The sequence below is a fragment of the Nansenia antarctica genome (genome assembly GCF_963989245.1).
Source record: "Nansenia antarctica genome assembly, chromosome: 3".
Classification (NCBI taxonomy): Eukaryota; Metazoa; Chordata; class Actinopteri; order Argentiniformes; family Microstomatidae; genus Nansenia; species Nansenia antarctica.
This window is the reverse complement of record NC_137688.1, coordinates 36,790,096-36,811,899: the sequence shown is the minus strand read 5'-3', so window position 1 is coordinate 36,811,899 and position 21,804 is coordinate 36,790,096. Positions and strand designations below refer to the sequence as shown.

General features: G+C 42.4%; 1 protein-coding gene across 1 annotated transcript in view; it reads right to left on the bottom strand.

Moving 5' to 3' along the window:
- The window catches only part of LOC308154042 (low-density lipoprotein receptor-related protein 1B-like), a gene marked incomplete at both ends in the record, with an annotated part of 157,449 nt that overhangs the window by 59,284 nt on the left and 76,361 nt on the right, over positions 1-21,804 (bottom strand). The window contains 4 exons of the mRNA XM_080527222.1: positions 1,754-1,958; positions 4,744-4,933; positions 20,635-21,006; positions 21,548-21,672. Coding sequence (XP_080383348.1) covers positions 1,754-1,958; positions 4,744-4,933; positions 20,635-21,006; positions 21,548-21,672 — 892 coding nt within the window. The remainder of the gene's footprint in view (positions 1-1,753; positions 1,959-4,743; positions 4,934-20,634; positions 21,007-21,547; positions 21,673-21,804) is intronic.

Here is a 21,804-nt window from a genome sequence, read left to right as displayed (position 1 = left end):
TATATTCACTTTTATATTCAATTTATACTCACTGTATACCTATACTGTAATACCTTGCACTGTCTACATTATCATGTCTTTTGCACTATGTCCCTATTTGTACTATCTGGTTAGATGCCAAACTACATTTCGTTGTCTCAGTACTTGTACTCCGTTCAATGACAATAAAGTTGATCTAATCTAGTCTAATCTAAATCTTGAATGGACAGACTTTGAAAGGAACACACTTGTTGGAAATGATTACAAGCTATTGGGTATCCCATGGAGAAGCCCCTTCGCCTATGTTTATGATATCTTGCCAATCTATTGCCAATCTATTTCAAGTCTTAAACATTTCTATTCATTCATAGAAATGAAGAATGAATTGCATCATGGGAACTGGCTAAATGGAACGTAATTCTTAAAGGAGTGGTCTAACACAATACATTACCTTGCTCATATTGTGAAGGGCATATATATTTCTTTTATTTTTATTATAAGTTTGATTTTATTTGTATTTTACTTTTTAGTATGTTTAATTGGTAGTATATAGCACATATTCATACAACCGAATGCAAACTCATAGTGCTTTACATAAAAACATAAAAATAAATAAAATAAAAATAAAATAACAATTAAAAAGTTAGTAGGTCACCATTTAAAATATAATGAATTAAACGCTGAACAAAAGAAGTGTAATACAATAACAATTTCAAAGGTTCAAATTTAAAATCAATAAATAAAAATGGTCAGTCTATTAAAAGCCAAGCAGAACCTAACAGTCTTCAACCTATTTACATTTTTTAAAATAAAGATGGGGCTGACCTAATGTTTTGTTTTTATTTTTTTGCCGCATAGTGAGCGGATGCTGCCTCTCCACTTTTGATGCTCATACTGTAAGCTTTAAGATGCGCAGGAAGACTTATCAACAACTACTCTTGCTCTGTAATTTCCAAACCACTTTTCCCTTTATATACACTGAAAGTCCTTTAACCCTGCACCCGAAGAATGGTAAGATCCGAGTCGAGAAGGCCAATCCCAAACTTGATATACCGTACTGTATCACCGGCACCAGAGTATTTACTAGATTCTAATGGGGAAACTTTTCGTTGACACCACACCTTTGAACTTCACATAAGACATCCTAAGAGGTACAGTACCATTGAAGACAGATGGCTGAGTCTCAACCATTAATCACCCCTGACAAAACGGTGAGAGCCTGTCTGTCACCCTGTAGCTGTTCTAGGTGAGGCTTTATTTAAGGGTTTCACAGGAAGGGATCAGCCACACTGGACCAGATAGTCTACCGCAGCATTAGAATAGCAGAGCTGTCAGAAACTTGTCACATTAAAGCACGATTCCCTCATACATTCATGATTAAACATGGCCATGGCACAAGCACCTGATTTACTGCACAGCTGTCAAAGGTTGTTAGATATGACATCTTAAATGTCAAACTGCAGTTATAAAAGTTGTCGAGTTGACAGTAAGCACTGAGCAGTCAATGTCAACAGAGGATTTAAAAGCAGTAGTCTAACGCTTCCCCCAACATGAGAAACACAGCAGGGTCTTAGTCAACTGTTTTATAAAGCTTGCTATACAACAAGTCAAAACTAAATATATGACCCACTTGAATGCAATCAAGATTACAATGTAGATTAAAAAAGATTTGCCTATTGAAAATCTAAATCTGAAAAAAAGAAGCCAAAGTTGTGTATTGCAAGGAGTGGTTCACTATTCCGTTCAAAATAACAAAGCAAACGTTTCTACTTACATATCTGTGTGAGCCATCATATTCACATCTTTCGATTTTTCCGATACTGCCGTCTGAGAAGTAAAGCTTCTCTGCCCGGTGATCAATGGTGAGTCCATTAGGCGTGAGGATGTCTATGGTAACAATGCTCTGAATGTTGTTACCCGCCAGCGTTGATCTCATAATGCTGGGGTGTTGTTCATTCCAATTAGTCCAGAACATCAGGCTAAGATATTGAAGAGGAAAAAACATTATGACTTTCAGAGAAAGAAATGAATACACCTCCATGCAATGTCTGCGTCAACAGCCTGTGTAATAGCCTTGGTCAAAATGATTTATGCTGAATGAAAGAGTCACATTCTTGTGAGGGAAAGGAAGGATAATAGGAAGACCATTGTGACCACCGTCGCTTCCTTCAACCTGTGTCCATTTGTCAATTGCTTTTTATTTATGTATAAAAACTTGATGTGGATATACCATGGACCAAAGTCTCCTCTCTATCTTAGAGTGCAACATCAGAGGAGAAATTCAGAAGAGAAGGAATTTTATCACACTAATGTCACTGCTCAAAGCTTACCAACCCATATAATATGTTTCTGACAAGTCAACATTATTCATAGTATTCAGGAGATACAATACAATGAAAAATATTTTTCATGAAGAATCAGGCTTTATGTTTCTCCTGTGTGTAGTATGTGCGTGTGGAGATTCCAGGGAAAGCGAATCATCTATCCATCAGTCATAGCAAGAAAGGTAATCTCTGCTAGGACTAGGGATGGGACGATTATCGTGTTTATCGTTAATCGCGATAAAAACACCCGCGATAACTTTATCGTGGAGAATTTTAATTAGTTGAATAATCGTCATAATCGTTTTTTTTTTTTTTTTTTTTTTTTTGGGTGAATTATTATTTTTAAATGACTGGACTTTTTAAATAGGCACTACCTTTTATAAACACTGCTTTGTCTGTCTGTTTTTATTGTATGTATTAATGTATGTGACCTATGTGTGTTTTTTTGGGGGGGGGTAATATTTCACAGTGTTTCACAGAGACATGTACACAGGACATAACAACAACAACTAGTATCCGTGGGGGAGGTTATTGTCCCATTAATAGTAGAAAACTAGTTTTGCACGTTGTTATGCAGTACATTGTCCATAAACAGAAAATGTTTAAAAACAAAACAAAAACAAAAAAACAGGGGGGGGGGAGGAGGCCATGTCACATATCAGAAATAAACAGAAAAGAAAATGACACAACAAATGCCATAATATATGGGGGGATCACCCCCATCGGAGACAGCATCCATGTCTTACAGTCCTAAACACAGCGGCAGCACAACACCAGCACAGTAAATAATATTGTGACCCATACATTGTAGATCTGTTACACATTAGTCTTGTGTACTTTCTTGAGTGTAATCCACCAAACCTTTCATTACAATGGCAGCCAGTCTGGTACCAATATAATCTAAGAACGGAGACCAAATCTTATAGAATGTCTTTATCTTACACTTAGACCTATATGTCAGATATTCCATAGGAATCATATCAAAAATTACCTTGTGCCATCCAGCTATTGTAGGAGGTTTGCAGTCTATCCATTTCAGCAATATATTTTTCCTTGCACAAAAAGTGAGGATACACAGAAGCCTTTTGGAATGCCTACTTTTAAGTTGTTTGTCTGGGAACCCAAACAATAGACACATGGGGTCCTTATCCAATGTAACATCTAGAATTAGATGAATTTTATCCACTATACCTTTCCAGTAATCATCTATATATCTACAAGTCCAAACACAATGAACAAAGCTCCCAACCTCGGTAATACACTTTGTACACATTTCCGATTTGTTATGATCCATTTTATGTCTAAGTTGGGGAGTAATCTGCAAACGTTGTAGTAGTCTAAATTGCGTTTCCTTCGTCCTATTACAGATTGAGATGTCGTTTGCCGATTGCCATATTAGTGACCAAGTTGCTTCATCAGTATTAATGTTCAGGTCATTATTCCAGTCTTTGGGCGTAAATGCAGGTTTGCCTTTATCATATTTCGAAAGTGCTCTATACCCAAGCCCCAGAATGCCTCTCGTCTTTCCAGCAGAGACTATCTCCTCCAGCGGAGAGGGTTGGTGACAGAGGCCAGTGTCTTTTTGGCTATTTAAAAAACTTCGTATCTGAAGGTATCTGAAAAACTCATTTCGTGGTAGGTCATATTTCTTACATAATTGGTCAAATGAAAGTAGTATTTCCGTATCATATAAATGTCCGATAGTAACCATCCCTTTGCTGTCCCACCGCTTGAAACCCCTATCCGTGGCACCAGGGGAGAAGTCTATATTGCCCCAAACTGGCGAGAGGGAGGATGTCATAATCGTATGTTATAAATAAATAGTAATATAATTGAGATTTCTCACATTTGCACTTTAACCTATCTTGAAGCTTTCAAGTCTCTAAGCCACAAGGCTAGCACTCAGTTTGATGACAGAAAAGTGTCAGTGTTCAAGTTTTGTTTGACAGTATTTTTTTCCTTTATTTATGCAGTGATACCTTATAATTTATCATTACCTTATTTAAGATTTTATTAAAGATTTTTATTTTTGTCAAGCTGTTTTTAAAATGATGTTAATGTTATTAACATGATTCAATAAAAATACAACAAAATCTAAGTTAAAGTGATTACAGTGTGTTTTATTGGCATTCTAAAAAAAAGTTTTTTTTTTTTTTTTTTTTTTTTTAAATTCTCGCGATAATATCGTGGATCGCGATTATTTTGCCCACGATAATCGTGACATGACATTTTCTAATCGTCCCACCCCTAGCTAGGACCAGGGCCCATTAGCAGTCATAATGCTAAGATGTTTTAATTAAGAGAGAAACTAGAGGGGGGTATAAGGGATAAAGAGGTCTTAGGAAGGACAGTCACGGTGTAGCCTGAAGACGTGGGTCTTCAGTCTACGGCGGAAGATAGGCAGTGAATCCAGGGGATAGATTCAAGGGGTAATACCTACTTCTGACACTCCTCCAGAGCCAACACATGGGGGTGGTCCTCCTCAGACATGGGGACCACCACCTGTCGGTAGAAGGCCCCATGTAGGCCCTGGTCGATGGTGTGCCTGCTGATGGTGGAGGTGGTGGAGCTGGTCCAGTAAAGTGTGTCCCAGGCTCGATGGTAGGCCAGGCCCTCCACAGACCCCACATCTGGAGAGGAAAAGCCACACTCATCTGATTGCCTGCCAATATGGATGAAGCTACTGTCGCCACATGGACGGAACAGTATAGTCAAGTGCTGTACAGTGCATGGCAACCAGATTAGGAGAAAACTCAATGCTATTGATACAAGTGTCAGACAAGATAATGGCTGTCTCCTGCAGTACATTCCTAATGAAGGCTATCTCTGCACAATGCAACTGTCTGGAGCTGGTTGTTCCTATTATAAAAAAAACTAATTGTAATTAGAAAATTATATGTATTTCATGAAATACCAGACATTCAGTTTTGTCCAAAAGAGGAACCATGGCAACTCATTTCACTGGAATATTCTGTAATGGCAGGTGGAAGGAAGTTAAACTGTGCCAAGAGATTAATTAATAATCGAGATTTCCTGCAAGGCCTGCGTAAAGCATAATGTTCAGATAGGACAATCACACCATCATCAACAATCACTCCTGACCAATGAAACAGTTTGAGACTGTCATGACTGCATGCACTTAACTGGAGCATGCAGTTACCCAGAACAATTCAAAATAATGTCACTGTAGTATTCATCAGAATTTAAACGCACTGTGCCTGGCAAAATAGAAAGTAATACACAACTAGAGGCACTGGCGGACTCAGCGGGGGCGACTGCCCCTCCTGGTGCCCCCACGGTTGAAAAAGAGTGCCCTTTTGAGTGGCAAAAATGCAATTTTGAGTGGTGAAAATGAGAGGACGTGCCCTATTGGTGCGCCTCCAATGGTCTAAACTTGACCATGTGCCCCCACAGTTGAAAAACGTCGCACTGAAGTGCCCTTTTGAGTGGCAAAATTAGAGGATGTGCCCTATTGGCTGCCCTTCCAATGGTCTAAACTTGACCATGTGCACTGATGGGGGGTCTCATGTTGTGCAGTAAGTGCCCTTTTTCTCTTTTCACCCCTGCCCTTCAAACAGCCTGAGTCCGCCACTGACTAGAGGGGTACATACACAACTAGAGGGGTACAATTTCTGTCAAAATCGTGAAGTGTGCTTGCCCTGAAACCCATATGGGGGTATTTAAGCCAAGAAGTATAATATAATAAATACAGTATAAATATAATATAATAAATACAGTATTGATATTGAGTGTGTAAGTTAAAAGCTTAACATTTTAAAGTGTAACATCTTAAGCCACTGTGTTAGCTAGCCAACAAACAATCGTCCAGAACGTAAAAACTATCATGGCTTAGATATTCAAATGTGGAGTGACAGTGTGAAGAACATTTACTAAATGTGTGGACATTTTCAAAAACTCCACAGCCACACTCACTCACTATATATATATATATATATATATATATATATATATATATATATATATATATATATATATATATATATATATACTGAACATTGGATAAAGCCAGGTTAAAAGTATTGTTTCATCTTGTTGACATATTAGAATCAAAGGCTTGATTAATAATTAATAATGGTAGCGTACGATAACAATAGGTATGGGAGGTGGCTGCCTGACTTCTGGGCAATGCTGACTAGCTCTCCTTGCTGATCAGGTCGCCTTCCTTCTGACTGATTTCACTCAGTCCATCACAGGCAACCCCTAGTCCTACATGGCCTGGGACATGAGTGTACAATGAACAAGGGCAGCAAAATGAAGTCTGGCTGGCTCTCCATCCTCTAGAATGAGAAGCAGCTGCTAGTGCACTCCAGAAATATGAACAATGTGACCCAGATCCGGGCGGCTCACAACGCGCTGGCCAACCGAAAAGAAGCCAAGAAGAAGCACATGCAATGTGGCCACGGATGCGAGAGGATGAGCAGTGTGTGCAGGACCTGGTCGCATGCATGCATGAGTTTGACTCCTTCCCGTTCGACCCGGCCTCACCCACCCTCCGCACCCTAGTCAGCCATGCCTGCCTCTGATGAGCTCATTGCTGACTTCAACTCAGCCCGTGCTGCAGGAGAGGAGAAGTTGACCAGCATTTTACGAGACAGTGTTCAGTAAGAATAACTCCCTCCATGCATCAGTCCCATTGAGAAAACGCTTGACATTTGCCAAGGGGCCATGCACGAAGAAACCCGGGGAGGAACCCAAGGTTCTGCTGAGATGGAGCAGGATGCTCTCAAGGCAGTGATCGACCTGGTTGAGGTCAGTTAACTTGTGAATCTCCCAGAGTTGTTGGAACACTGTGTTGTCGAGGAGTGTATGGCCTTATTCAACTCCAATGGCACATACAAGAAGACGCAGAAGAGCAAGCTCATCCAGAAGCTCTCTCTCCAATGTGTAGTTCTGAAAGGACCTTACATCGCTCTCGTCGACATGGGCATGATTTGGAGGATCAGCAGAAGATCGACAGACACAAGATGACACAAGATGACACCCCATACAAGTGGTCGGACGACGTCCACAAGGTGTCATCCATCATCCTTGCCCGCCATGGTGATGCTGACCGTATCATATGTGTGAATGACCCGTACGATGGAGCATACTCAACGAAAGATGACGAGCGAGACCTGCGGGTACAGGGTAAGGCACATGTCCCCAACACCTACATGAAATTGGGCGACCCCTTCCCCTCTGCCAGAGTGTTCAAAACGCTGCTGTGTAGCGTCAGCAACAAGGTGCGGCTGCAACAACTAATATGCAGCTACCTGACCGACCTTGCACAGACTGTAGATGTAGATAGTGTTTACTCTGTTGGTTCTCATCGCACCAACTTGTCAACACAACAACCAATGCAGAACTACATCTTTGACCAGTCTGAGGCTGACACCATCCTCTTCTCTGCTTATGCAGTTCTGCGTGAGTCAGGCTACAGTGGCCCTGTTGTCATAGATGCAGCTGACACCGATGCCTATGTCGCAGCAGCGGCCATCTCACAGCAGTTGCCAGGTATGCTCTATATCAAGAGAAAGCAGGAGATAATTGTATGCCGTGGCCTAGTGACTGAGGAGATGGCAGACTGTATTGTGCAGCTACATTGTATTACAGGCTGTGATGCCAACTCAGGCTTCTATGGAACAAGGAAATTGTCGGTGTATGACAAGGTGGCTAAGAGCCCTGTGGCAAGACGGCAAGGAGGAGGTGGTAGAGGAGCTCTTCCAGTTCACACAAGATGTCATCTATGGCCACAAAAAGAGCAGCACCATGGCTGAGGCCCGTGCCGAGAAGTGGAAGAGAATGAAAAACAACTCTTGGACTTCATCCGTCTCCCTCCAGATGCAAAACGCCAACACTGTCTCTGTGCCAACTACTTGGCATATCTAGTGCGCCACCCCTCCCTGAAGCACCACCCCTCGCCCCTCGGACATGGCTGGGAGCCGGTGGGTGGTCACTGTCGTCCTGTCCGCCACACACAATCTGCTCTCTCAATGAATCTACCTGCACCAGGGCCAGCTGAAGACAAGGAGGAAGATGTGAGTGAGGAGGGAGATGAGGAGGAGGGAGAGGAGGATTCAGAATTTGGTGAGGCAGAATGTTCTGATTCAGAGTGATCACATATGTTTAAAGTGGTTCAATTGTTCTGTTATAACTATTCAAGTTACAGCTATTAAAGAGCTTATTTTGAAGTATAATTACGTCTCTTGTTATACGTTCATAATAGTTGATACCCTGGTGGCAACTAACGGGCATCCAATTTAACAAACAAATTAATCAAGCCTTTGACTCTAATATGTCAACAAGATGAAACAAGAATTTTTAACCTGGCTTTATCCAATGTTCAGATTTAAGTTCTTGAATGTTATGCAAATTACTGCATATTTAATTAGGTAACACCTCATTTGCATATTTAAACATACAATTTCAGAAAACTTGTAATACAAAAAATAATTGTCTTAAGTGATTAACTGGGGAAGTTTCATAGTGATAGCTATTAGTTAATTTTTTCCCCCTATTCACCTGCCTTAAAGGTTACAGGTATTTTGGATTTGGCCCTCTGGCAAAAAACCCCGGGATTTTTGGGAGGGACCTGGAGGCTAAATTTTTCATAAAAGGTCCCTAGAAGTCAAATAAATCATCAAAACATGTTAGCCAGAGAGTGGTCACAGAATTTTGGTTTTGGACCCTACTATATAATTTATTATTATTACTACACTCCACGTTCAGAAGATTCTACCATTCATTTCTATGGGCCAGATTTCGGCAACAACAACTTGAATATTTCATATACTGTTCACCAGAACCACAAAACAATAGCAACAAAATATGCAACGAGCTGCACATAATTGACACCTTTCATGTCTACATAGTGCAAAAACTGTGGGGGGAGTAGCCGTGGCAACATTTGGCTATGATAATACATAATATATACAGTACAGGCCAAAAGTTTGGACACACCTTCTCATTCAATGCGTTTCCTTTATTTTCATGACTATTTGGTACATTGTAGATTCTCACTGAAGGCATCAAAACTATGAATGAACACATAGGAATTATGTATTTAACAATAAAGTGTGAAATAACTCTAAATATGTCTTATATTTTAGATTCCTCAAAGAAGCCACCCTTTGCTTTTTTGTTGTTAATAAAATATATAATAATAATATTTAATATAATATGTGTTAATATATATATGTAATATTATTATTATATATTTTATTAACAACAACAACAATTTATTTTATTAACAACAAAAAAGCAAAGGGTGGCTACTTTGAGGAATCTAAAATATAAGACATATTTAGAGTTATTTCACACTTTTTTGTTAAGTACATCATTCCACATGTGTTCATTCATAGTTTTGATGCCTTCAGTGAGAATCTACAATGTAAATAGTCATGAAAATAAAGGAAACACATTGAATGAGAAGGTGTGTCCAAACTTTTGGCCTGTACTGTATATGTGAGATAACAATATATAGTGTTGCTTGGTTACAGCAAGCACACTAATGATTGCACAAATGCATGATAGAAGACAGAACCATCTGTAAACTACCACCTGATAAATCTGATAATTAGCACCCTTCCTGAGCGCAAAAAGTCTCAAAAACTTCAATCAAACACTTATTATTTTTAGATTTTTAGTTTTAGTTTTGTGTGTTTGGCAGAGATGTTGTTGGAGACACTACAGTATTCATTAATCAGTAAATGGGAAAAGTGCCTGAGCTTTATACATGAGCTTGGCTAAGATCAACACTCATTAATCCTTCTCTTCTCCACCCTTCTCAGTCATTTTGATTGATCTTACAATAGGCCTACCCTTTATTTCTGGCTAGTCAGGTAGTTGAGCCGAGTCAGCATGGAGCCCAGTGTGCTCCTCAGAAGTTACAGGGTGACAAGCTGTCAGTGTGCATTAAGGACAGATACTGCAACATCAACATCTCAGAAGGCTCTGGTGGGGTTCAGCTTGTTCTCTCATAAAACGATATATCAGACTGACTTACAAGAGTGGCGTAGAGTACTTTCTGTGTTTGAGAGGAGAGTGTGTCCCCAGTCATTGCACAAAATGCTTAAAGCAATGCAGCTGTATTCTCTTACAGAAAACATTAATATTCTGGGGGGATGTTGTGATGATTTAGGTAATGGACGTGGTGATACAGTAGTCGTCAGAGCATGGCGTTAATCACTGCATTTATCTCACAATCTCTCAGATAAAAGCCATTCCAGAATAATAAGAACATTTTCATGTCTCCTTTTTTTTCTCCAATGCGGCTTCTCATTAGTTTGTTATGCTTATAAATGAGAGAAAGGAACAATAATAAAACAGTGATCCGTACTGAGATAACCCCCCTACTATAACCCCCCTCACTGCTCCTAATGAAGACGGATATTCCACTGTAGAGTTGCCAATCCCAACTGTCACTCTTCCTTTGAAACAGATGTCAAGTTGTTGCAAACAGTAGCCCCGCAATTTCGACTCTGGCTTGCCAACAAACGTTATCAAAAAGCGAGCCATTCGACGGCGCCCGTGGGGGTATTTGAACTTGAGGAGTGAGATTTGGCATCTCAACTCGGTTACATTCACACCTCTAAACTAACGACACCAGAACAAGCCCAGCCGCTGAGCTCAGCCCAACTGTGTATCCGGATCACAGGAACCATTGAAATAGACGTCAAGTTATTGAATTTTACCATGTCAATTCGGTTACACCTGTTGAGGCAAGTTGAGGCTTCTTAATTGTATAGGTCCTTTATTGAGTTCATTTTATCCTTATCTATGATTTCTTGGTTTGCATGTCAAATACAAAAATGGAATAACCTGTATTGGGAAATAGAGCTGCACAATCACTGGGGTCAAACAGAGCAGTCAGTTGGAGTTGTTTGACAAACAGCCGTAGACTGAATACCCTTCTCTTCAGGCTACACCTTAACTGATCCCTCGACCTCTTCATCCCCTCTACCCCTCTGTAAAGTTTGTCTACTGTAAATTCCCTTCATTCCAGTGATGCCGGTAACGCGATACTAAGTATCGCGATACTCTAATCTGATTACTTTTCCCAGTAACGAGTATTCTATCGCGATACTATTTCCAAATCAGTAATCTGATTAAAGTTACTTATTCGAGTGACTGTGCGTTACTATTGCGTTACTACCTCATAACTTAGGCTAAATGCAGTATTTCTTTGTAATGTTCGATAGTAAACAAACATTTATTGCTTTTCTCGCGTCTTGGGGAGTGACGTCAGTGATCACGTTTTCAACACGAGGTGCAGCAGAATCGCTCACGTGTATCACCACGCTGATTGCACAGTGTAAACAGAAGCGTATAATGGAGCGAGAACAGAGATATGCGTTAAATAGCTGGAAATATAGGGATTATTTTGAGTTTGTGTCAGCAAAGGATGACAAGAACATAAATGTTCGTTGTACACTCTGTGCTGGAAAGAAAATATTGTCCTGTGGTAAAACCACAACATCAAATTTAAAGAAACATTTGGAATCTCTGCACAGCACAGTCAAGCTCGCGGAGAAAGTCCCAGAGACCGCGGCCTCGACTTCTGCGGGAGGTCCCACACCGCTCAAGCAACAAAAGCTGGACTTCAGTAGGCCTACAAAATCACAACCTGTAAGTGTGGGAGAGTTGAATAAATTGGTCGGGCGGTATGTTGTAGAGGAAATGCTGCCCATAAACACAGTTGACTCGCCCTCTTTCCGTGCCATCATTAACAAGATCCCCACTACTACCAATGCCGAGCTACCTCACAGAACATCTTTTTCTTCGTACTTGGAGAAGGAGTATGCAGAGATGGAAAAACATCTGAAGGCTGCGCTGAACGAGGTCGACTATGTGTCAACTACAGCGGACATTTGGACAGCTAACAATAGGAGCTATATGGGAGTAACGCTCCACTGGATTAGTAGATCCACATTAGACCGCAACAAGGCTGCATTGGCGTGTAGGAGAATCCGCGGTAGACACACGTATGATGTTATTGGTGCAGAAATCGAAAACATTCACTCTTCATATGGACTAATCAACAAAGTAGTAGCAACAGTGACAGATAATGGATCTAACTTTGTCAAGGCATTTCAAGTCTATCAGCCTGCTGTCACAGAGTCCGATGATGAGACGGTGGAGGAGGCCACGGATGATGTCACTTTTTTAGATGTGTCAGAAATCCTATCAGCTGAGGATGATAGTGATGGCCAGCTGATTCTTCCCCCGCACCAAAGGTGTGCTTCACATACCCTCAACCTTATTTCTACAAGTGATGTGGAGAAGTACATCACTTCCAAACCAGAGAGCAAGGCTGTGTATAGGAGCAGCACAGCAAAATGCACAGCTCTCTGGACGAAAGCAAGCCGATCTACCGTTGCGTCAGAAACGGTGGAGGAGGTTAACAAAAGAAAGCTCCTGGTACCGACATCCACAAGGTGGAATTCCTTTTACGAAGCCATAAAGAGAATCGCAGAAATCCCCATGAATGAGCTGACTACTCTGTGCAACAAGCTGGGAGTGAAGTGCTTCAAAGACCAGGAGTACCAGTACCTGCATGAGTACTGTACCGTCATGAAGCCTCTAACTATAGCACTGGATATCCTACAAGGTGACTGTCCGTATGGGACTTTACTGCCCACACTTGAAGTCCTGATGCAGAAGACCCTTGCTGTGAAAGACACCCTATCCAAGATGACTGCAGGCCTTCCAGATGCCATAGTGCAGGTATGCTATGTTGTTCCATCTTAAAGATAAATAAATACATTTTCATTGCACTATTCATGAACATGGAGCAGAGTCACACCATACTGCAGTATGTAGGTTGTCAGTTGCACAAACTAATTGCATACATAATTAGTAAATAAAGGTATAAATAATAGACCTTATAGGCTACAACTAGATAATAATAAACATATCAAATTATATCTTTCAGGCTATCCAGACTCGTTTTGCCAGTGTGCTGGACAACAAAGATGCCCTTCTCGCAGCTGCTAGTTGTCCAAAATTCAAACTCCGATGGCTGAGAGATGAAGGTAGGAGGGAGCAAGTAAAGGAGCTTCTCACAGCAGAATGTCGCAAAACTGCTCCTGCAGCACAGAGCCCTGCCAGTGTACCCACCACGACTGCCAACCAAGGCGAGATGGACTTTTTTGCTTTTGAGGCGGAGCCAGAGGAGACCTACTCGGCAGAAAAGGAAGTCATGGACTACTTGAGGTCAGGGCATGAGCTTCAGATTCTGAATCAGTATCCAAACATTAAGAACATTTTCTTGAAGTATAACACTCCAACCCCATCTAGCGCTCCTGTAGAGCGGCTCTTTAGTCTGGGAGGTTTGGTGCTCACGCCTAGAAGGAACAGACTTTCTGACAAGAGGTTTGAGAAGCTTCTGTTAATGAGATACAACCACTGGTTTACTCGCCCCTTTCCACTGTTTCACTCATAGTGTGTTCATGGCCTCCATAGCGTGTTCATGGCCTCCATAGCGTGTTCATGGCCTCCATAGCGTGTTCATGGCCTCCTTCCAGTCTTGACAGCTGAGTTCACTCTTCATTGATAAACTCAGACTCACCCAGTTTAGGATTAGGATTATATTAGGATCATATCTGAATGGTCAGGGTAGGTTTTAGGTTTTGTGAAACCACTCCTTGCTAGTTACTGTGTTAAATAAAGATTATATTTATTTTATTGTTTAAAAACAAGTATTTATGTTGGGTGAGGCAAAGAAAGACTCTTTATTTTGTTGTTTTAAGTTATTGTTTAAAGTTTAATTATGTAATTTAAGTTACTGTTAAAATAAAGTGAGTTTTGGCAAAACCAGTTTTCATTTTTATGTTGCGGGGGGGGGGGGGGGGTCGGGTGCCTAGGCAGCTGCCAATAGTAACTAAAAAAGTAACTAGTAATCTAACTTAGTTACTTTTTAAATCAAGTAATCAGTAAAGTAACTAGATTACTTTTTAAAGGAGTAATCAGTAATCAGTAATCAGAATACTTTTTCAAAGTAACTGTGGCAACACTGCTTCATTCCCACAGCCATTAAGTCACTATGGCTGCGTTTACACTGCCAGGTAGAAGTGACAGAATTCTGAATGTTTACTCACATGTGGCACAGATCGGATATGTAACATGTACGTGTAACCAGTAAAAGAATCACATTGAATCTTAAGCCCCTTTCACACATAGTTCCCTGTAATTTCCATGGAATCCCAAGCTGTGTCGACCGGGGCATTTTCGTCGTTCACACTTTCCCATGTTGCTCCCTTTCACACATGTCGGCAATTCCCTGGTTGCACGATCTACTTGAATCATTGCATTCAATACATGCATTTAACTGGATGCAGAACTCAAGCGGGACGGGCGTGTGGGACTGCGATGTACCATATATACAGTATATATATCTGCCAAATCATACCTCCGTTTTATATTGAAAAATATTATGATAAATCTATGTGGGATGGAGGTATGATCTGGGTTTCCGTTAACCGGCAATTACCGGTCTTTGTCCGGTAAAATTTGGTGAAGTCCGACAAATTGAAAAGTCGTCGGACATATTGTCCGGTGAAAATAATTCCCTTTGAATACAATTCGCTAAAGCTGGCTGGGTGCGTTCGTAAACACGCTCTGGAAATCCGATCAGCACTCGCGGAACGCCTCTCGTCCAATCGAACGACTCGGTCGCTCTGTGACATCGAAGCCAGCGTGCGCTCCGGCGCTCTCAGAGCGTGTTTACGAACGCACCCCTAGAAGTTTCCAGCCAGCTAGCTGAAGCTGCTACACACACCAGAGCCATGGCGACCGAACGGCAAGTTAAACAACATACTATAAAAGTGACATTGTTTTACTCATTACTCATACGTTTGTTGTCATTCGGCGGTGCTAATAGTCGCTTTCTTTTTAAATTTATTTAATTTATTTTATTTTAGCAGTTTCCCCGAAAGTTAAGTGTTTGTTTTTATATCACTATTTGCACTTCTGGTTAGATGCTAAACTGCATTTTGTTGTCTGGTACTTGTACTCTGCAATGACAATAAAGTTGAATCTCACCTAATCTAATCTAATCTAATCTAAAATAATCTCAAATAATCCCATCACTATTACTCCCTATTTTCATCAGTGTTTCAATCCTTGAATCTGTGATGGAAATCAAGCAAAGCCACTTCAAGTCTCCCCACCACTGACAGCGCTGGGTGTGCCTTTCCTTACACTCTCGGTTATTCCCTGTGGATTTAAAAAACGGTGTTTTGGTTTCTATAATGTGGTCTATTCTCAGTGTTGACGAGCAGCTCAGGGGGCTTTGAGATGGCTAACAGCTAATTAAAGGAGTAATTCCACTCAAAAGGGTAGAAGTAAGCTGACTGACTGTCTGTCTGTCTGTCTGTCTGTCTGTCTGTCAGTGTGCTGGACTACCTATGACTTCCATGGTACCTGGGAACGCGTTGTCGGAGAGAAACGCCCTCTGTACAAAGGACCTACTGACCAAAATCCCTGTTCCCCGTAGCCTACATGCTTGCACTGTTACTGTTCAATAAAATGTTATACATCTAGACATTGTGGTATTTCTTTATATACGTATCCCAGACTGCCTATCAATTGTTTCTCAATAAACAGTTATGTTCTTCCCATTGTCATACTCCCGAGCTAAACGAAATGCCTTCCCAACCAGCGAGACTTATAGAAATGACGTTGTTTTATTGATTTAAAAAAAAAAAAGGGTAAAACTGTAAAGAGAAAATAGAAAACTCACATTAATCCCAAACAATTTAACAAACTTCAGTTAACGTAATGTGGAGTCCGTTCATTGATCGATGCTGTCTGTTCAGTTCCCAGTGAGGCGCCCGTTCAGCGCTGGACCCGTTCAGCGCTGGATTTGACGCATGGCATAGCGCGCATGCGTCAAATCATGTTATATTATTATATATTATATAGCTCGCATCTAATCGTATCGGATGAGAAATAGACATTAAATGGCATATATAGGCCGCTACACAACAGTAATCACCGCGACAAACAGCTATATTAGATTTGGAGAAAAAAAAAATATGATTTTGAAAATAATTTTTTAAATTATATTTTAATATGATGACCGGAATATATCACGTTTGTCCGGTAAATCGAATTCTTCCCGGACACGATGTCCGACGGCAAATTTTTCTAACGGAAACCCTGGGTATGATATATGGCATATCGCGCGCCTGTCTCGTTCCAGTGAGTCAACTCGTATTACCAGTGCTTACCATCACCAGGTTCGCTCGCCAACTAAAGCACTTGATTACCGTTGATATAAACATACTATACTAGTCCATAAGGGCAGTATGGGAGAACTTGGTCATAAGCATAATACGAGTTGACTCAATCAGACATGCTATGTGCTCTGCGCTGCGGGCTAACTATGATTGGAAACTAAGTACTATCCAGTTAGAATTATAGAAGATCTAGTTGTGTTTTCTTGCTGGTCTCGCTGCCTGGGTTTGAACAGACTTTGGGATCAACTACAAAGTCTCCATAGGCCACATTAGAACTTCGCATCCTTTGAAAAAAATGGTGGGGCAGTTCTTATGCGCTCTGCCCTGCTAGCTGCGCGATACATTACAGCTGTGAAAGGAGACAGACCAGGCAATCTTAAGGCTTCTATTCACACTTACCGTGACCGGGTACTTTCCATGGAATTACACATGGTCTCGACCAGGGTAATTGCCCGGGCGGATTTCCCTGGTCAGTCGCGTTCAGACATACGCCGACCCTGGAAATTGCATGGAATCTACTGGGAAGGCTTTATATTCTTAGATCCAATTCAGGCCTCAATCTCATATCGGCCTCAATCAGATACGAATCAGATATGTGTCATTTCGACTGCGATATAACCAGGCAGGTCGCATATAACTCTTAATTCCGATTTGCACGTCATTGAAAATATTGAATGTCATTGAGTTTTCGCACTTTGATGACGTTTGACGTGAGTTTCACTCACTTCAACAGTGAAGTCCTCTTTCTTCTCCGCCTTAAAATGTACGCAATATTTTGCGGACCTCTAAACATACTTCGGAAAGCGATGGCTTTATATTATAAAAGGGATTATAATTTCTGTCTTGTTTGCGTCCATTGCAAGTGCCGGCTGTTTACTTTTGTTTTCGGTAACCAGAGCCTGTACGCATGATGATGATGATGATGATGATGATGATGATGATGATGAAAACCTTTATTGTCCCCAATGGGGAAATGTTGTTGTCAAACAGCTTAGTTAGGGCAGACAGAAAACATTCAATAAATAAATAAATAAAACAGTGCAGGCTCAATAAGTAAAAAGTTCCAAGTTCCAAAGTTCCAGCTCCAGGTCTCCCCCACCCTGCAGGGCCTGGTTGTAGAGTCGGAGTGCAGCTGGAACAAAGGACTGTCCAAATATTTTTGTACTTTGACGGGGGAGAACAAATCTGTGGCTGAACTTGCTCCTCATCCCCGCCAGCTCGCAGTACATCGGGTGGGAGGGATTGGCCAGCATGGCCGCCAGTTTTTTCCCCATCCTCTGTTCTGCCACCACCTCTAGGCTGTCCAGCCCGGTCCCCACCACAGAGCTGGCCTTCTTCACCAGTTTGTTTAGCTTCGCAGCATCCCTGGCACAGATGTTTCCACCCCAGCAGGCCACGGCGAAGAACAGAACGCTGGCAACCACCGACTGATAAAACATTCGCAGCAGCTTGTTGCAGACGCCGAAAGACCTCAGCCTTCTCAGGAAAAACAGTCTGCTCTGCCCTTTCCTGAGAAGAGCCTCGGTGTTGTCAGTCCAGTCCAGTTTGTTATTAATTTGTACTCCCAGGTACCTGTAGGAGTCCACCCTCTCGACTTCCACCCCCTTGATGGTGATGGGGGCTGGGGTCCTTCTCTTCCTCCTAAAATCCACCACCAACTCCTTTGTTTTGCTGGTGTTAAGCAAAAGGTAGTTGGTGTCGCACCACTGCACAAAGCTCTCCACCAGGGCCCTGTACTCCTCATCCCTGTCGTCTGTGATGTAACCGACGATAGAGGAGTCATCAGAAAACTTCTGCAGGTGGCACTGGTCGGAGCTAAACTGGAAGTCGGAGGTATAGAGGGTGAAGAGAAAGGGTGACAGAACAGTTCCCTGGGGGGCACCGGTGTTGCACACCACCACCTCAGACTGACAGCCCTGCAGTCTCACATACTGACGTCTGTCTGTGAGGTAGTTGTGGATCCAAGCCGTCAGGGAGTCCTCCACACACATCACTGCTAGTTTGTCAGCCAGCAGTGATGGCTTGATGGTGTTAAATGCACTGGAGAAGTCGAAGAACATGGTCCTCACCATGCTCTGTGGCCTCTCCAGGTGTGTGTAGGCCCTGTGCAGCATGTAAATGATGGCATCCTCCACCCCAATGCTCTCCTGGTATGCAAACTGCCGGGGTCCAGGAAGTCCTTCACCTGGGGCTTAAGGTGTTGCAGCACTAGCCTCTCCAGGATCTTCATGACCTGTGGTGTCAGGGCGACAGGTCTGTAGTCGTTTGGGGTGCTGGGCCGTCCCTTCTTTGGCACTGGGACGATGCAAGAGGTCTTCCAGAGCTGTGGCACCCTCCTCAGTCTTAGAGATAGACTGAAGAGATGTTGGAATGTGTCCGCCAGCTCTCCAGCACACACCTTCAGAACCCTGGGGTTGATGTTGTCTGGACCTCTGGACTTGTTCACATTCACCCTGGAGAGCTGCCTTCTCACCTGCTCAGATGTTATAAAGCTGTGAGTACAGGTGTCTCCAGGTGTGAAGCATGCTCCCTGGCTCCTGGTGTTGGTAAGGGGAGGCAATTGCTGCTGGGGTGTGAGGGGGTCAGGGGGAGTGGGGGCTACTGTTGCCAGGGGTGCGGTACATTGGAGAGGGGAGGAGAGGGTCGGGGGCTGTGGGGGGGGACAGGGGGATGGTTGGTCAAACCTGTTAAAGAAGCAGTTCAGGTCATCCGCCTGCTCTCGGGTCCCCTCCACCACAGTATGTGGCTGCTTGTGGCCCGTGATCTTCTTGAAACCCTTCCACACCTCCTTGGAGCTGTGGGCCACTAGCCCGCCCTCCAATTTCCTCCTGTATTCCTCTTTGGCTGCTCTCAGCTCCTTCTTCACCTCCTTCTGAGCGGCCCTGGCTCCCTCAGTGTCCCCTGCCTTAAACAGCCTCCTCTTCCTTTTCAGAAGGTTCTTGATGTTCCCATTTATCCACGGCTTGTTGTTAGGAAAGCACCGCACGCGGGACGTTTCAAGTGTTACGAGTGTAAGCACAGGTATCGGATATGGGTCATTTTAAAAAGCAGATGTAAGCAGGTGTTCCCAAAAATCGGATAAAGGCACTAAATCGGAACTAGGCATTACGACTTGCGGTGTAAATGCAGCCTAAGTGCACTTTCCAGGAGCACAGAAGGATGAAACATAAGCTCCAGTTTGCACTTTATCAAAAGAAGAAAAAAATACTTGACTGTCTCATTACTTATGCAAGGGACTGTACAAACTGTTCAGAGACAATACGTAAACTTAACAACGCTCCTCCGCTGTAACTTTATTCAGGATAAAACACTGCCTCGAATCCCTATTGCTTAAAGAAAGTAATAGGAATGTCAAAATATCATATTTTTTCTAAAGAGGCCGGTGTTGAAAACAGGGTACATGTAAGAGAATCTGATCCCTCTGGTTCCAAACTCAAAGAATGACTGAAAAAGCTTGAGCTGTCATCAATGGAGACCTTTGAAACCGGGAGAAATGGTTAACATCTTGAAATAGCAGCTTTTCTTGCTCATCAGCCTTCCCTCATACCTATGAAAGGCAACATGAGGAGCTGTGGAGAATGAGCTAGAAGCTATAACTGCGAATGCTGAAGGATGTTAGGAAAAGCATGCGTCCTCTGTACAAAAGTGTATAGATTCAACGTCATTCCAAATTTTGCTGGCTATATTAAGAGATGACTTTCACATGACACATGCGGATAATCAACTTCTGCTGTTAAAGGAGCAAGGTGTAAGTTTGTTGGAAATCTGCCACCCCTGGCCACTCAACGAAATTCAGTTAAAATCTCCAAACAACAACATCCTCCCTAATAATAATATAACCCCCCAAAATGGACATTAGCTGTTGTGTTTCTGCATGCGCGCATGATTCGAAGAGGCAACCACCAGAGACAGAAAGGCGACTCCACCCCCCTAGAACATGGACTGTACTGGACCTTTAACCGTCAAACTACACCTGAGAAAGATCATGAAAAGCGAACATGTCCTCCAGCTGGTCTGATTATAGGAGTAGTCCATTATGTAATGAATAAGACAGACAAACAAATAAATGACTTGGATTAAACTGATCTTACTTTCAATGATCACCCTTCGATCCGTCCAGTCGTCGTTAACAACCTGTATATTCCCAAAATGGACGTCGCTGAAGAATATTCGATTAGTCCCTCCGGAGCCCAGGCGGTGATGGAAAGCTAGAGCGATGACATTTTTGAAGTAGGCCGGGTCCTCGTAGGGCCTGATCGGCGAGTTCAAGTCGCTCTCGTCTGATAGGTGGATGCTCCTAAGGACGAACCTCTCAGAGTAGAGTAGATATCCGTCGTACATGTGACAGTTGAGTCCATTCTTAGCCAGATAGCCATGAGCACATGCACACATCCGCCTCCCACTGCTTTGGTGAAAGCACAGCTGCTGACATCCGCCGTTGTTCCTGCCACACGGATTAGTTCCTGTAAGGAGGTCAAAGCAGGAGACTCAAGCTACTTAACACTTCTCAGCCTGAAACATACTCATAAGGAATATATAGGATTATTATGACAAAGCCTATAATCCTATCATTATAGAGGATTGTATTACAAAGTTGCCCCGTGATTGCAGTATCAAAGTAACTTAAGATTCACTTTCCATAATATGCAATATTATTGCAATAGGTTGCAATGTGTTTCCTCTCTGTGGACACAAGTTCCATCTTTAACCCACCTTTGTTGCATCAAGACAGTTCAGTTATACAGCATGTGATAACCCCAGTGAGGACCCAGGTATGCCATATCAGACAAAATAATAATAATATACTGTAATATATATATATATATATATATATATATATATATACATATGCCATTTAGCTGACACTTTTATCCAAAGTGACTTACATTACTGTAAGTGCATACATTTGTCGGGATATGTGGTCCCAGTGGAAATAACCAACCTAAGCTATTGTTAGCGCCATGCTCCACCAATAATAACGACATCATTAAGTAAAACCTCAACCTTTCTCCCGGTGTCGGTTAAAGACTTTCACGTCATTCAGGTTGACTCCCAGGCCACTCCTGAGGGTCAGGGCATCCCTCGCATCACTCTTAAGGCCCCGCAGGATGGAGCCGTTGGCATGTGCCCTGCGACGCACCAGGAAGAAAGGGTGAGGGAAAAGGAAGTTTGACACCAGCTAACCAATGGCCCTCGACTAATTAGAATCAAAGAACTCATTAAAATGCAGCAGACAGCTGGCCTGACAGAAGGTGACAGGC